The sequence below is a fragment of the Oncorhynchus clarkii genome, chromosome 11, assembly GCF_045791955.1.
Source record: "Oncorhynchus clarkii lewisi isolate Uvic-CL-2024 chromosome 11, UVic_Ocla_1.0, whole genome shotgun sequence".
Lineage (NCBI taxonomy): Eukaryota > Metazoa > Chordata > Actinopteri > Salmoniformes > Salmonidae > Oncorhynchus > Oncorhynchus clarkii.
This window is the reverse complement of record NC_092157.1, coordinates 16,164,729-16,182,545: the sequence shown is the minus strand read 5'-3', so window position 1 is coordinate 16,182,545 and position 17,817 is coordinate 16,164,729. Positions and strand designations below refer to the sequence as shown.

The 17,817-nt window shown below is 43.9% G+C and overlaps 1 protein-coding gene across 2 annotated transcripts in view; it reads right to left on the bottom strand.

Moving 5' to 3' along the window:
- The window catches only part of LOC139420271 (mitogen-activated protein kinase kinase kinase 15), a 160,623-nt gene that overhangs the window by 9,015 nt on the left and 133,791 nt on the right, over nt 1-17,817 (bottom strand). For both annotated transcript variants that reach the window (XM_071170170.1, XM_071170171.1), the window contains 9 exons: nt 17,339-17,466; nt 17,081-17,211; nt 13,323-13,428; nt 11,749-11,906; nt 11,377-11,560; nt 6,376-6,553; nt 5,736-5,853; nt 5,462-5,518; nt 5,120-5,305 (listed from right to left, as the gene is read on the bottom strand). In XM_071170170.1, the coding sequence (XP_071026271.1) occupies nt 5,120-5,305; nt 5,462-5,518; nt 5,736-5,853; nt 6,376-6,553; nt 11,377-11,560; nt 11,749-11,906; nt 13,323-13,428; nt 17,081-17,211; nt 17,339-17,466 (1,246 nt within the window). The remainder of the gene's footprint in view (nt 1-5,119; nt 5,306-5,461; nt 5,519-5,735; nt 5,854-6,375; nt 6,554-11,376; nt 11,561-11,748; nt 11,907-13,322; nt 13,429-17,080; nt 17,212-17,338; nt 17,467-17,817) is intronic.

The window sequence follows — 17,817 nt, the reverse complement described above, 5'->3', positions numbered from 1 at the left end:
CTTACCATCTCGTGTGCATCAGGGAGGGGGACGAGTGGAAGACGGCGTTTAACACTCCGTTAGGGCACTTTGAATACCGGGTTCTTCCTTTCGGCCTCGCTAACGCTCCAGCTGTCTTTCAGGCATTAGTCAATGATGTCCTGAGAGACATGCTGAACATCTTTGTTTTCGTTTACCTTGACGATATCCTGATTTTTTCACCGTCACTCCAGATTCATGTTCAGCACGTTCGACGTGTCCTCCAGCGCCTTTTAGAGAATTGTCTTTTTGTGAAGGCTGAGAAGTGCTCTTTTCATGCCTCCTCCGTCACATTTCTCGGTTCTGTTATTTCCGCTGAAGGCATTAAGATGGATCCCGCTAAGGTCCAAGCTGTCATTGATTGGCCCGTCCCTAAGTCACGCGTCGAGCTGCAGCGCTTTCTCGGCTTCGCGAACTTCTATCGTCGTTTCATCCGTAATTTCGGTCAGGTGGCAGCTCCTCTCACAGCCCTTACTTCTGTCAAGACGTGCTTTAGGTGGTCCGTTTCCGCCCAGGGAGCTTTTGATCTCCTCAAGAATCGTTTTACATCCGCACCTATCCTTGTTACACCTGACGTCACTAGACAGTTCGTTGTCGAGGTTGACGCGTCAGAGGTGGGCGTGGGAGCCATTCTTTCTCAGCGCTCCCTCTCTGACGACAAGGTCCACCCTTGCGCGTATTTTTCTCATCGCCTGTCGCCGTCGGAACGTAACTATGATGTGGGAAACCGCGAACTGCTCGCCATCCGCTTAGCCCTAGGCGAATGGCGACAGTGGTTGGAGGGGGCGACCGTTCCTTTTGTCGTTTGGACTGACCATAGGAACCTTGAGTACATCCGTTCTGCCAAACGACTTAATGCGCGTCAGGCGCGCTGGGCGCTGTTTTTCGCTCGTTTCGAGTTCGTGATTTCTTATCGTCCGGGCTCTAAGAACACCAAGCCTGATGCTTTATCTCGTCTCTTCAGTTCTTCAGTAGCCTCCACTGACCCCGAGGGGATTCTCCCTGAGGGGCGTGTTGTCGGGTTGACTGTCTGGGGAATTGAGAGGCAGGTAAAGCAAGCACTCACTCAAACTCCGTCGCCGCGCGCCTGTCCTAGGAACCTTCTTTTCGTTCCCGTTCCTACTCGTCTGGCCGTTCTTCAGTGGGCTCACTCTGCCAAGTTAGCCGGCCACCCTGGCGTTCGGGGTACGCTTGCTTCCATTCGCCAGCGTTTTTGGTGGCCCACCCGGGAGCATGACACGCGTCGCTTCGTGGCTGCTTGTTCGGTCTGCGCGCAGACTAAGTCCGGTAACTCCCCTCCTGCCGGCCGTCTCAGGCCGCTTCCCATTCCCTCTCGACCGTGGTCTCACATCGCCTTAGATTTTGTCACCGGACTGCCTTCGTCAGCGGGGAAGACTGTTATTCTTACGGTTGTCGACAGGTTCTCTAAGGCGGCTCATTTTATCCCCCTTGCTAAGCTTCCTTCTGCTAAAGAGACGGCACAAATCATCATCGAGAATGTTTTCAGAATTCATGGCCTTCCGTCAGACGTCGTTTCGGACAGAGGTCCGCAATTCACGTCTCAATTTTGGAGGGAGTTTTGCCGTTTGATTGGGGCTTCCGTCAGTCTCTCTTCCGGCTTTCACCCCCAGTCTAACGGTCAAGCAGAACGGGCCAATCAGACTATTGGTCGCATCTTACGCAGTCTTTCTTTTCGCAACCCTGCGTCTTGGTCAGAACAGCTCCCCTGGGCAGAATACGCCCACAACTCGCTTCCTTCGTCTGCGACCGGGCTATCTCCTTTTCAGAGTAGCCTCGGGTACCAGCCTCCGCTGTTCTCATCTCAGTTCGCCGAGTCCAGCGTCCCCTCCGCTCAGGCTTTTGTCCAACGTTGCGAGCGCACCTGGAAGAAGGTCAGGTCTGCACTTTGCCGTTATAGGGCGCAGACTGTGAGAGCTGCTAATAAGCGTAGAACTAAGAGTCCAAGATATTGTCGCGGTCAGAGAGTTTGGCTCTCCACTCAGAACCTTCCCCTTAAGACCGCTTCTCGCAAGTTGACCCCGCGGTTCATTGGTCCGTTCCGTATTTCTCAAATCATTAACCCTGTCGCAGTGCGACTTCTTCTGCCGCGATATCTTCGTCGCGTCCACCCGGTCTTCCATGTCTCCTGTGTCAAGCCCGTTCTTCGCGCCCCCGCTCGTCTTCCCCCCCCCCCCCCATCCTTGTCGAGGGCGCACCCATCTACAGGGTCCGTAGGATTTTGGACATGCGTCCTCGGGGCCGTGGTCATCAGTACCTAGTAGATTGGGAGGGGTACGGTCCTGAGGAGAGGAGTTGGGTTCCCTCTCGGGACGTGCTGGACCGTGCGCTGATCGATGATTTCCTCCGTTGCCGCCAGGCTTCCTCCTCGAGTGCGCCAGGAGGCGCTCGGTGAGTACTGTCATGTACTGTCATGTTGTGTCTTGTTTCTGTCCTTTCTCTTCACCCTGTCTCCCTCTGCTGGTCGTGTTAGGTTACCTTTTCTCCCCCTCTTTCCCCCAGCTGTCCCTTGTCTTCTCTGACTACCTCGTTCACCCCTTTTCCCACCTGTTCCCTTTTTCCCTCTGATTAGGTCTCTATATCTCTCTCTCTTTCTGCTCCTGTCTTTGTCGGATTCTTGTTTGTGTTAGTCATGCCTGAACCAGACTATCGTCATGTTTGCTGCAACCTTGTCCTGTCGGAATCTGCCGGTCCATCTGAGCCTACCTATGTTTGGTTATTAAAGAAGCTCTGTTTACATTAATTCGCTTTTGGGTCCTCGTTCACGCACCGTAACAACAGATGAGTAAAAAGTGTAACTCTTTGGACGACATGGGCCCCATTATGCCTGGCGAAAACCAAACACTGCATTCCACAGTAGGAACTGTCAAGTATGGTGGTGGTAGTGTAAAAGGGCAGTTCATGCTTGAAAAGCCACAAATGTCGCAGAGTTCAAGCGAAGAGTGGGCCGAAATTCCTCCACAGCGATGTGAAACACTGAGCAACAACTACAGAAAACATTTGGTTGCAGTCATTGCAGCTAAATTTGGCACAACCCGTTATTGAGTAACGGGGCAATTACTGTTTCACACAGAGGAATAGGGTGTTACATTTTTTAATTAAATAAATACAATACATATATTTTTGTTGTTGTTATTTCTAAACTCAGATTCCCTTTATCTAATATTAGGTTTTGGGTGAAGATCTGATAACGTTCAGTATAAAAAATGTCTAATTTAAAGAAAATCAGAAAGGGGGCAAATACTTTTTCACAGCACTGTATACGTGTATTAAAGTACATTGATTACAAGCTTGGGACTCCACAAACTTGTTGGATGCATTTGCTGTTTGTTTTGGTTGTTTCAGATTATTTTGTGCCCCAAAGAAATTAATGGTAAATAATGTATTGTGTCATTTTGGAGTAACTTTTATTGTAAATAAGAATATAATATGTTTCTAAACACTTCTACATTAATCTGGATGTGACCATCATTCAGAGTAGTCTTGCGTACAGGGCCTTTGGAAAGTATTCAGACCATTTGACTTTTTCCACATTTTGTTACTTTACAGCCTTATTCTAAAATTGATTACATATATATATATATTCTCATCAATCTACACACAATACCCCATAATGACAAAGCAAAAAACGATTTTTAGAAATGTTTGTAAATGTATTAAAAATAAAAGTAAAGTATTCAGACCCTTTGCTATGAGATTCGAAATTGATCTCAGGTGCATCCTGTTTCCATTGATCACCCTCGAGATGTTTCTACAACTTTATTGGAGTCCACCTGTGTTCTATTCACTTGATTGGACATGATTTGGAAAGGCACACATCTGTCTATATAAGGTCCCACAGTTGACAGTGCATGTCTGAGCAAAAACCAAGCCATGAGGTCGAAGGAATTGTCCATAGAGCTCCAAGACAGGATTGTGTCGAGGCACAGATCTGAGGAAGGGTACCAAAACATTTCTGCAGCATTGAAGGTCCCCAAGAACACAGTGGCCTCCATCATTCTTAAATGGAAGAAGTTTGGAACCACCAAGACTCTTCCTAGAGCCGGCAAACTTGCCAAACTGAGCAATTGGGGTAGAAGGGCCTTGGTCAGGGAGGTGACCAAGAACCCGATGGTCACTCTGACAGAGCTCTAGAGTTCCTCTGGGGAGATGGGAGAACCTTCCTGAAGGACAACCATCTCTACAGCACTCCTCCAATCAGGCCTTTATGGTAGAGTAGCCAGACGGAAGCCACTTCTCAGTAAAAGGCATATGACAGCCTGCTTGGAGTTTGCCAAAAAGCACCTAAAGGACTCTCAGGCCATGAGAAAAAATATGATCTGTTCTGAAGAAACCAAGATGGAACTATTTGGCCTGAATACCAAGTGTCACGTCTAGAGGAAACCTGGCACCATCCCTACGGTGAAGCATGGGGGCAGCATCATGCTGTGGGGATGTTTTTCAGCAGCAGGGACTGGGAGACTAGTCAGGATCGAGGGAAAAAAGAACAGAGCAAAGTACAGAGAGATCCTTGATAAAAAAAACCTGCTCCAGAGTGCTCAGAACCTCAGTCTGAGGCAAAGGTTCACCTTCCAACAGGACAACAACCCGAAGTACACAGCCAAATCAATGCAGGAGTGGCTTCGGGACAATCTTCTGAATGTCCTTGAGTGGCCCAGCCAGAGCCCGGACTTTATCGAACATCTCTAGAGAGATCTGAAAATAGCTGTGCAGAAACGCTCCCCATCCAATTTGACAGAGCTTGAAGGTATCTGCAGAGAAGAATAGGAGAAACTCCACAAAAACAGGTGTGCTAAGCTTGTAGCATCATACCCAAGAAGACTCATTGACAAAGGTGCTTCAACAAAGTACTGAGTAAAGGGTCTGAAAACTTATGTAAATGTTATACTTAATTATTTTTTTTAAGAAAAAACTTTTTGCTTTGCCATTATGGGGTATTGTGTGTAGATTGATGAGGGGGAACAACGATTTAATCCATTTTAGAATAGGGCTGTAACGTAACAAAATGTGGAAAAAGTCAAGGGATCTGAACACTTTCCCGAATGGACTTTATGTGTGCACGTGTGTGTGTGTGTGTTCTCACTGAATCCTGGAAGCCAAAAAGAACCAGTTGTATCTGGTTGATGGATGTGGAGTCGAAGTCTAGGTCCAGTTTGAGTTTGGAGATGGTTGTTGCCATGACGCGTCGCTCCGGGGAGTGGATGAAATCTCTCAGGATACAGATGATCTGTTTAATGTGGTCCACAGAGAGCTGCAGCTCCTCACTGCCCTACAAACACACACACCAAACATACACACACCAAACACACACACGCACACAGAGGGAGAAAGAAGTAGATGATTGTGGCAATATCTGGTTGCTCTTTCTTTAATCAATTCACAATTTTATTTATTTTCTCTCTCTCACATATAAACACGCACACACCTGTATGTGGTTCTCCAGGAGGTTGGAGATGACTTTGTCCTGGTCCTCGTTCAGGACCTTGTAGAGTAGAGAGATGTTAATGAATTAACCCTCTTTGAATATTTTATTACACACACACACAGACACACACACACACACACACACACACACATACACATACACATACACATACACACACACATACACACACACACACAGACACACACACACACACACACACACACACACACACACACACACACACACACACACACACACACACACACACACACACCTTGTAGAGGATGGCTCTCCTCTCGCTGTCCTTCTTCAGCAGGAAGAGCCCTCCATCTCTGTCTTCTAGAGACGCAGGAGAGCTACGGTCCTCTGACACTGACCCATCATCCGGTACACTGACCAATACAATGACATTCATATAGAATAATGACACCCTATTCTACTGTTGGAAAATGTGTGTGTGTTGGTATTTGTCACATCTTTGTAAGCAACACATGTGGACTAACAGCGCAGAGATTAAAAAATAAATAAAAAATAATAACAGAAGTAATGATAACTTGGCTATTTACAGTGTGCAGGGGTATGAGGTAATTGTGTGTGTGTGTTGGTGTGTGTGTAACCCCAGTGTGACTTCAGTTGTGTTTACACATACAAAGGTTTCCTGGCTGCATGGCACACTGAGTGTGTGTGTTCTGGAGGTTGTAAAAGTCACCACAAGGCATTAGACGGATGCTGTAAAAGGCATTAGAGCAGGATCAGCTATGACCACCTGGCACACGCACACGCGCGCACACACACACACACACACACACACACACACACACACACACACACACACACACACACACACACACACACACACACACACACACACACACACACGCACACACACACTTCAGGTGTAGAGGTGTGTGTACCTTAGGTAGTTGTTGCTGGGTGGTTTGAGCAGGTTCTCTGACCCTGATCGTTTGTTCTTCTGAAAGAAGACATCCTGTTTGGAGTCGCAGTCTGGACTCACTGAGCCGGGTTCGCTGCTGCTGCTCCCGGTGGCCTCACACTGTAACTGCACCGGCAGCGAAACACTGCGGATGTAGTCTGGCCAACACACACACGCACACAAACACACAGACACACACACAGTGTAAGAACCCCCTTAATCAAGATAACTGGTTAGCTAGCGTTTTTAGTTAACTAGCTACTTACAGTGGGGCAAAAAAGTATTTAGTCAGCCACTAATTGTGCAAGTTCTCCCACTTAAAAAGATGAGAGAGGCCTGTAATTTTCATCATAGGTACACTTCAACTATATCAGACAAAATGAGGGAAAAAAATCCAGAAAATCCCATTGTAGGATTTTTAATGAATTTATTTGCAAATTATGGTGGAAAATAAGTATTTGGTCACCTACAAACAAGCAAGATTTCTGGCTCTCACAGACCTGTAACTTTGTCTTTAAGAGGCTCCTCTGTCCTCCACTCGTTACCTGTATTAATGGCACCTGTTTGAACTTGTTATCAGTATAAAAGACACCTGTCCACAACCTCAAACAGTCACACTCCAAAATCCACTATGGCCAAGACCAAAGAGCTGTCAAAGGACACCAGAAACAAAATTGTAGACCTGCACCAGGCTGGGAAGACTGAATCTGCTATAGGTAAGCAGCTTGGTTTGAAGAAATCAACAGTGTGTGAAAACCTTGTGAAGACTTACAGAAAACGTTTGACCTCTGTCATTGCCAACAAAGGGTATATAACAAAGTATTGAGATAAACTTTTGTTATTGACCAAATACTTATTTTCCACCATAATTTGCAAATAAATTAATTAAAAATCCTACAATGTGATTTTCTGGATTTTTTTTCTCAATTTGTCTGTCATAGTTGAAGTGTACCTATGATGAAAATTACAGGCCTCTCATCTTTTTAAGTGGGAGAACTTGCACAATTGGTGGCTGACTAAATACTTTTTTGCCCCACTGTATATTGTTTAGCTATCAGCTAGCTTTAGCTATCTAGCCATACTGCTTCTGGGCACATTCCCATGGCAACTGTTGCGATAGAGATACAGTGCCTTGCGAAAGTATTCGGCCCCCTTGAACTTTGCGACCTTTTGCCACATTTCAGGCTTCAAACATAAAGATATAAAACTGTATTTTTTTGTGAAGAATCAACAACAAGTGGGACACAATCATGAAGTGGAACGACATTTATTGGATATTTCAAACTTTTTTAACAAATCAAAAACTGAAAAATTGGGCGTGCAAAATTATTCAGCCCCCTTAAGTTAATACTTTGTAGCGCCACCTTTTGCTGCGATTACAGCTGTAAGTCGCTTGGGGTATGTCTCTATCAGTTTTGCACATCGAGAGACTGACATTTTTTCCCATTCCTCCTTGCAAAACAGCTCGAGCTCAGTGAGGTTGGATGGAGAGCATTTGTGAACAGCAGTTTTCAGTTCTTTCCACAGTATCTCGATTTGATTCAGGTCTGGACTTTGACTTGGCCATTCTAACACCTGGATATGTTTATTTTTGAACCATTCCATTGTAGATTTTGCTTTATGTTTTGGATCATTGTCTTGTTGGAAGACAAATCTCCGTCCCAGGTCTTTTGCAGACTCCATCAGGTTTTCTTCCAGAATGGTCCTGTATTTGGCTCCATCCATCTTCCCATCAATTTTAACCATCTTCCCTGTCCCTGCTGAAGAAAAGCAGGCCCAAATCATGATGCTGCCACCACCATGTTTGACAGTGGGGATGGTGTGTTCAGCTGTGTTGCTTTTACGCCAAACATAACGTTTTGCATTGTTGCCAAAAAGTTCAATTTTGGTTTCATCTGACCAGAGCACCTTCTTCCACATGTTTGGTGTGTCATCCAGGTGGCTTGTGGCAAACTTTAAACAACACTTTTTATGGATATCTTTAAGAAATGGCTTTCTTCTTGCCACTCTTCCATAAAGGCCAGATTTGTGCAATATACGACTGATTGTTGTCCTATGGACAGAGCCCAATTTTTCAGTTTTTGATTTGTTAAAAAAGTTTGAAATATCCAATAAATGTCATTCCACTTCATGATTGTGTCCCACTTGTTGTTGATTCTTCACAAAAAAATACAGTTTTATATCTTTATGTTTGAGGCCTGAAATGTGGCAAAAGGTCGCAAAGTTCAAGGGGGCCGAATACTTTCGCAAGGCACTGTATGTTTCAGACCTCTTGGCAATGATAAGGACATACTAGCAGGGATTTTCAAGTCTTTCCGAGCCGACACATTTTTGTACCATACCAACACTATCACACCGAGTTTAACTACTCAGGTGTGATATTGTTGGGCTGGAACAAAAATGTGCAGACAGGACCATGCTTTAGCAGAAACAGATAGATAGCAACATGATCACAGACACATGTAGACACGACCACAGACAGACATAGTCACACATGCTATATACACACACACACACACACACACTGAACAAAAATATAAAATGCAACAATTTCAAAGATTTTACTGAGTTACATTTGGGTCAATTGGAATAAATTCATTAGGCCCTAATCTATAGATTTCACATGACTGAGAATACAGATATGCATCTGTTGGTGGGGCGTGGATCAGAAAACCAGTCAGTATTTGGTGTAACCACCATTTGCCTCATGCAGCGCGACACATTTAAACTGATGATGACCTGAGGCCCAAATGTTTGTGTTTTGTTTCACCTTTCACTTATGCGCTTTCTTGTACAATGCTTCAATAAACATCTTAATTTTGCATTCAAGCCTCAGTTTAGGGTCTATTCATTTTTTCAACAGTGTGCAGGACTTTTTTCAACAGTGTGCAGGCCTTGGATGAACTGGGATATTTTCAGCTTCCAGGAATTGTGTACAGATCCTTGCGACATGGGGCCGTGCATTATCATGCTGAAACTTGAGGTGATGGCTGTGGATGAATGGCACGACAATGGGCCTCAGGACCTCGGAACGGTATCTCTGTGCATTCAAATTGACATCGATAAAATGCAATTGTGTTCGTTGTCCATAGCTTATGCTTGCCCATACCAAAACTCCACCGCCACTATGGGACACTCTGTTCACAACATTGACATCAGCAAACCGCTCGCCCACACAACGCTATACACCTCTGTCTGACATCTGCCCCGTACAGTTGAAACTCTTATGAAAGAGAAACTAACATTAAATTATCTGGTAACAGCTCTGCCAATTACACGCTCCTTCAAACCTTGAGACATCTGTGGCATTGTGTTGTGTGACAAAATTGCACATTTTAAAGTGGCCTTTTATTGTCCCCAGCACAAGGTTCACCTGCGTAAGGATCATGGTGTTTAAAACCTCTTTGGGCTAGGGGGCAGTAATTTCACGTCCAGATGAAAAGCGTGCCCAAAGTAAACTGCCTGTTACTCAGGCCCAGAAGCTAGGATATGCATATAATTGGTAGATTTGGATAGAAAACACATTTGGATAGAAACACAAGTTTCTAAAACTGTTAAAATAATGTCTGTGAGTATAACAGAACTGAAATGGCAGGCGAAACCCTGAGGACAAACCACACTCCCTCATCCTACCACTGTATTCAATGGCTGTCACTTTTATTACAAGGCAAAATCCTCCCCGATTGTAGTTCCTAGGGCTTCCACTAGATGTCAACAGTCTTTAGAAAGAGTTACAGGCTGGTTTTTGCAAAAATTAGGTAGAAGTTGTAGTTTTTCTAAGTGGCTCCCATTTGGGCTGTAGTGTTTCCATGCGCATGGATGAGAGCGCGTTCTTTTTGTTTATCTCCGGTAAAGACAATAACGATTCTCCGTCTTAAATTTTATCGTTTATTTACGTATTAGGGTACCTAAGGTTTGATTATAAACGTTGTTTGGATAAGTTTATTAGTAACGTTGGGGATTCATTTTGTATGCATTTTGATGGAGGGAAACTGGTGGAGGGAAACAGCTAAACAGAGTTTTTATGGATATAAAAAAGGACTTTATCGAACAAAAGGACCATTTGTAATGTAACTAGGACCTTTTGGAGTGCCAACAGAAGAAGATCTTCAAAGGTAAGGCATATATTATATCGCTATTTCTGACTTTCGTGTAGCAAGTGCCTGGTTGAAAAATGATTTGTCATGCAGTTGTATGCGAGTGCTGTCCTCAGATAATCGCATGGTGAGCTTTCACCGTAAAGCCTTTTTGAAATCGGACTCAGCGGCTGGATTAACAAGAATTTAAGTTTTATTTTGATGTATTACACGTATATTTTAATGAAAGTTAAATATTTATAATACTGTCATTTGAATTTGGCGCTATGCAATTTCATTGGATGTTGACGAGGTGTGCCGCCGTAACAGGTTTTAGCTTCTTGATATGCCACACCTGTCAGGTGGATGGATTATCTTGGCAAAGGAAAAATGCTCACTGACAGGGATGTTAACAAATTTGTGCATTTTTATTTTTATTTCATCTCATCAAACATGGGACCAACACTTTACATGTTGCGTTTCTACTTCTGTACAAACAACAAAAATGTTAACTGGGAACAAACCTTGCCACACTGGCATAAAGATCCCAGGAGTAGACAGGAGAGAAAGAGACCGTTAACAGGAGAGAAAGAGACCGTTAACAGGAGAGAAAGGGACCATTAACCCAACCGCAATTACATTATCATGTCTGCCAGTTTGTGTGTGTGTGTGTACACAGTATGTCTGTGTGTGTTGTGATTTGTATGAGCTGCAGCATTTCAGTGATGTCATGGAAACAATCTGAGTGGATTAAACGGTTAAATCACCCATTAATTTATTAGCGCACCCACCCCCACACCCACCCCCACACACACACACACACACACACACACACACACACACACACACACACACACACACACACACACACACACACACACACACACAATGCTGAAAAGTCCTACCTGATGGCTTGAAGGCGATTTTGCTCTTCTTTCCCTTGACATTGTGTCGTACGAAGATATCTTTGAGCAGGTCTGAGGCGGTAGCCCTCTTATTAGGGTCAGGCTCAAAACAACGCAGGATAAACGACTTGGCCTCCAACGACAACGACTCTGGGATCTCTGGGTGGATCTTAAACATCCCCACCTACACACGCACGCACACAAACAAACACTGAGCTGGATGTAAAGTGTAACAGGTGGTCTGATGAATCACGTTCACTTGATGCCTTCACTTCAGGCTTTAGCTGAGCTGGCTAACAAAGCCTTATAACATGCAGGAGACACCGGTTTGAACCAGTCACATAGTCTTGGAGCACATCAAACCAAACACACCTTAAACATAGCAGCCTGTGGCTCTCCCAGCTCGTGGAAGGGGGGTTTCCCAGTAGCCATCTCTATGATGGTGCAGCCCAGAGACCAGATGTCAGCTGGAGCTCCGTAACCCCGAGGACCCTTGTCTATGATCTCTGGAGCCATGTACTGCAGGGTGCCTAGATAGGACACAACACACACATTCATAACAACATTCCATGTTGATAACAAATTCATGTGTAGGGAGAGAGAGGTAGAGAGGTGTTGGTCAGAGAGGGAGAGAGAGAAAGAGGGAGAGAGGTGTTGGTCAGAAAGGGAGAGAGAGAAAGAAGGAGAGAGAGAAAGAAAGAGGGAGAGAGGTGTTGGTCAGAAAGGGAGAGAGAGAAAGAGGGAGAGAGAGAACGAGGGAGAGAGAGAAAGAGGGAGAGAGAGAAAGAAAGAGGGAGAGAGGTGTTGGTCAGAAAGGGAGAGAGAGAAAGACGGGAGAGAGAGAGGTGTTGGTCAGAAAGGGAGAGAGAGAAAGAAAGAGGGAGAGAGGTGTTGGTCAGAAAGGGAGAGAGAGAAAGAAAGAGGGAGAGAGGTGTTGGTCAGAAAGGGAGCGAGAGAAAGACGGGAGAGAGAGGTGTTGGTCAGAAAAGGAGAGAGAGAAAGAGGGAGAGAGGTGTTGGTCAGAAAGGGAGAGAGAGAAAGAGGGAGAGAGGTGTTGGTCAGAAAGGGAGAGAGAGAAAGAGGGAGAGAGGTGTTGGTCAGAAAGGGAGAGAGAGAAAGAGGGAGAGAGAGAAAGAAAGAGGGAGAGAGGTGTTGGTCAGAAAGGGAGAGAGAGAAAGAGGGAGAGAGGTGTTGTTCAGAGAGGGAGAGAGAGAAAGAGGGAGAGAGGTGTTGGTCAGAGAGGGAGAGAGAGAAAGAGGGAGAGAGAGAAAGAAAGAGGGAGAGAGGTGTTGGTCAGAAAGGGAGAGAGAGAAAGAGGGAGAGAGAGAAAGACGGGAGAGAGAGTGGAAAGTAAAGGACAATAATTAGGGATAGATGACGAGAGAGTAATGAAAGAGAAACACACTCGTAGTCCTTAATCCCCTCTGGCTAATTAACTAACTCTCTGTGTGTGTGTGTGTGTGTGTGTGTGTGTGTGTGTGTGTGTGTGTGTGTGTGTGTGTGTGTGTGTGTGTGTGTGTGTGTAGGACAGATCATCTGTCTCCTGAGAGATTTCATCCACTCCCTGGAGCGACGCATCATGGCAACAACCAAACTAAAACTTGGATGTGTGTGTGTTGTTTGTGCGTGGGCGCATGCATGTGAGATTGAGCGAGTGAGGAGCAGCCAGCTGTCAATGTGTGTATGAGTGTGTTTCTATAGAGGCTGAAAGTGGCTCTTGACATTTCGAGGGTCATTTGACATTTTGAGATCCAGGCAAGACTAGACAGTCGTGGACTGAACGTTGGATGTTGGATACTTTCAAGTTACTATTACTGATAACGTTTATGATATTTGGAGATTAAAAATAAACAGTTTATTTGTAAGATATATAAAACAACAGTTGAGAAAATATACCAGGTTGCAGAGGAGTTGCCACAGAAAACAATATTGTGTGTGTGTCATACCAGTGAAGGTCTCGGTGCAGGGGTTGACCCCCGCAAGCCTTTTAGACGTCCCAAAGTCTGATATCTTCAGAACTCCACTGTAGGTATTAACTAATACATTATCCCCCTGAGAGAGACAGTGAGAGAAAGAGACAGCGAGAGAGAGAAAGAGAGAGAGAGGCAGGGAGAGAGAGGAAGAGAGAGAGCGAGAGATATGTGCAATCATGAGGCATCAAGGCCAAAGGAACTGAATAATATTTAGAAATGCTATAGATTGAAGGAAAGTAGTGTGGAAATCTACCAAAAACCTATTAGGCAACAACAAATGTAATCCCTTCTAGACAATCTCCTGGACAAAATGTTTCACTGTAATAGTGAAAACCTAAACAGTATATTTGACCTCTCAGCTTCCCAATCAAATCTAAAAATGTCAAGCAGACAACCTAAGAAAATTAACAACAATGACAAATGGTTTGATGAAGAATGCATAAACCTAAAAAGACATTGAGAAACCTGTCCAACCAAAAACATAGAGATTCAGAAAACCTGGGCCTATGCCTTCACTATGGTTAATCACTAAAACAATACAGAAATACACTACGGAACAGCACGTCAGAAATCAGCTCAATGTAATTGAAGAATTCATAGAATCTAACCACTTCTGGGAAAATTGGAAAACTCTAAACAAACAACAACACGAAGAGTTATCCATCCAAAATGGAGATGTATAGGTAAACCACTTCTCCAATCTTTTTGGCTCTGTAACAAAGAACAAACAGCAATAACATATACATGATCAAATACAAATCTTAGAATCAAATATTAAAGACTACCAGAACCCACTGGATTCTCCAATTACATTGAATGAACTACAGGACAAACCCTTCAACCCAAAAAGGCCTGTGGGGTTGATGGTATCCTAAATTAAATTATAAAATATACAGACCACAAATTCCAATTGGTTATACTTAAACTCTTTAATATCCTCCTCAGCCCCTGGCATATTCCCCAATATTTAGAACCAAGACTGATCGCCCCAATAACTACCATGGCATATGCGTCAACAGCAAACTTAGGAAAATCCTCTGCGTTATCATTAACAGCAGAGTTGTACATTTCTTTAGCGAAAGCAATGTGCTGAGCAAATGTCAAATTGGCTTTTTACCAAATTACCGTACGACAGACCACGTATTCACCCTAATTGACAAACAAACAAACCGAAACAAAGGTAAAGTCTTCTCATGCTTTGTTGATTTCAAAAAAGCTTTTGACTCAATTTGGCATGAGGGTCTGCTATACAAATTGATGAAAGTGGTGTTGGGGAATAACATACAACATTATAAAATCAATGTACACAAACAACAAGTGCGCAGTTAAAATTGACAAAAAAAGCACACACATTTCTTTCCACAGGGCCGGGGTTGAGTCAGGGATGCAGCTTAATTGAAACTCCACCCTCTTCAACATATATATCAACGAATTGGCGAGGGCACTAGAACAGTCTGCAGCAGCCGGCCTCACCCTACTAGAATCTGAAGTCACATATCTACTGTTTGCTGATGATCTGGTGCTTCTGTCCCCAACCAAGGAGGGCCTACAGCAGCACCTAGATCTTCTGCACAGATTCTGTCAGACCTTGGCCCTGACAGTAAATCGCAGTAAGACAAAAATAATGGTGTTCCACAAAAGGTCCACGAATACAAATTCCATCTAGACACCGTTGCCCTAGAGCACACAAAAAAATGATACATATCTCAACCTAAACATCTGCACCACAGGTAACTTCCACAAAGCTGTGAACGATCTGAGAGACAAGTCAAGAAGGGCCTTCTATGCCATCAAAAGGAAGATCAAATTTGACATAAAAATGGCAAAAAAATACTTGAAATCAGTTATAGAGCCCATTGCCCTTCATGGTTGTGAGGTCTGGGGTCCGCTCACCAACCAAGAATTCACAAAATGGGACAAACACCAAATTAAGACTGCATGTAGAATTCTGCTAAAATATCCTCTGTGTACAATGTAAAATCCAGAAAAGAGACGTTAAATTCTACAACCACCTAAAAGGAAGCGATTCCCAAACCTTCCATAACAAAGCCATCAACTACAGTGTAATGAAGCTGGAGAAGAGTCCCCTAAGCAAGTTGGTCCTGGGGTTCTGTTCACAAACACAAACTGACCCCACAGAGCCCCACAATTAGACCCAACCAAAACATGAGAAAACAAAAAAGATAATTACTTGACACATTGGAAAGAATTCATAAAAAAACAGCCAACTAGAATGCTATTTGGCCTTAAACAGAGAGTACACAGTGGCAGAATACCTGACCAATGTGACTGACCCAAACTTAAGGAAAGCTTTGACTATGTACAGACTCAGTGAGCTTAGCCTTGCTATTGAGAAAGGCCGCCGTAGGCAGACATGGCTCTCAAGAGAAGACAGGCTATGTGCACACTGCCCACAAAATGAGGTGGAAACTGAACTGTACTTCCTAACCTCCTGCCAAATGTATGACCATATTAGAGACACGTACTGTATTTTCCTCAGATTACACAGACCCACAAATCCAACTTTGATTAACTCCCATATCTACTGGGTGAAATACCACAGAGTGCAATCACAGCAGAAAGATTTGTGACCTGTTGCCACAAGAAAAGAGCAACCAGTGAAGAACAAACACCATTGTAAATACAACCTATAATTAGGTTTATTTATTTTCCCTTTTGCACTTGAACTATTTGCACATCATTACAACACTGTATATAGACTTAATATGACATTTGAAATGTCTTTATTCTTTTGGAACTATTATAAGTGTAATACATTAAAGTTTATTTCTTTTTTTAATGATCTATTTCACTTGCTTTGGCAATGTAAACATATGTTACAGGCGGAATACACCGCTCGTGTCAAAAAATAAATGTAGAAATCTATATTAGTAAATTATTGCACACATACTGCTTGCGCGCGCCAACGAGCGTCTGCATTGCCAAGGGCTAAAATAGAAGTCAGTTCTATTTGTGACGCAGATCACGCTGCATGTCCTGCCTCCCCCATCTCCTCATTGGTTTATAGAAGCAGATACCCACGTGCCATCTCCTCATTGGTTATACCCACGTGGGTGACTGAAAGACGAATGAGGTCAGTGGCGGTAATGCACCTAATTTATGAAAGTTGCCAATCGCAATATAAAGTCAAGAGAAGAAAATGCCTGGAAGGAGAGATGACTATAAACAATTCGGTTGACCGCTTTATGTGTGGATTAATTGGCGGAGTAGAGGACCTTGTGCATTTCAGGTAAATAACAACTGAATGTTTATACCCCAGGTCAAATTAGCTAGCAATAGCAAGCTAGCTAAATTTAATTTGAATTTTACCTTTATTTAACTAGGCAAGTCAGTTAAGAACAAATTCTTATTTTCAATGACGGCCTAGGAACAGTGGGTCAACTGCCTGTTTAGGGGCAGAATGACAGATTTGTACCTTGTCAGCTCAGGGATTTGAACTTGCAACCTTCCGGTTACTAGCCCAACGCTCTAACCACTAGGCTACCCTGCCACCCCATAGGGGCAAATTAGCTAGCAAGTACAAGCTATCTAGCTAAATTGCCATAAATGTTTAATGCTTTTCGACATGTCCCCAAATTAATATAATTGGTTCAGAGTTTGTTTTGATATTTTAACCTGAATGTCGTGAGGGCGTTTGGTGTGGGGGGACAAAATACATTTATGCACGATGGCGCACGCGAGCAGCCGGTTTGGGTTCCATGTAAGGTTACCTTGATGTCACGGTGTACTATCTGGTTCTCGTGGAGATAGCGGAGTCCCTCCAGGATCTGTCGTGTGTAGAAGATGATGGTTGCCTCCTTCAACGGACCCCACTTTGACCGCAGCAACGCTGACAGGCTGCCTGTTATACACACACACTTAGAGAGCAGCATCTCATAAAAACTGCCTGCACATACAGGTTAGGAGAGACAGACAGACAGACAGACAGACAGACAGACAGACAGACAGACAGACAGACAGACAGACACCTCCAGGGACTTGCTCCATGAAGATCTTGATGTATCCGTCCTCTGAGACTGAGCCCAGGTACTGAACAATGTTCCTGTGCTTCAGGTACTTATGCAGCGCTATCTCCTCATGAAGGGGTTGGGAGTACCTAACACACACAGAGAAGAGGGTTACGTACATGTACACACAGACACACAAACACAGACGCACGCACACACACTAACTAGCTCTCACAGTCTCGCGTCAGAATTAAAACTTCATCCATGTTTCTCAAACGTCAAATTTGGAAGTTGTTGCAAATGTCAAATTACAAAGTGTTTAAGGTTAAGTTTCAGCAGTAACTCAGAATATTTAAGGTTAGGGTTCATTTTAGGCATTATGTATGAAATATTAAGGTTATCTTAAGGTTTGGGATAGCCTTGAAACAAACATTTCAAAAACAACTTTCTAGCACTGGATTCAAACTTACAACCTTTGTAGTCAGAGGCAGATGCTTCCA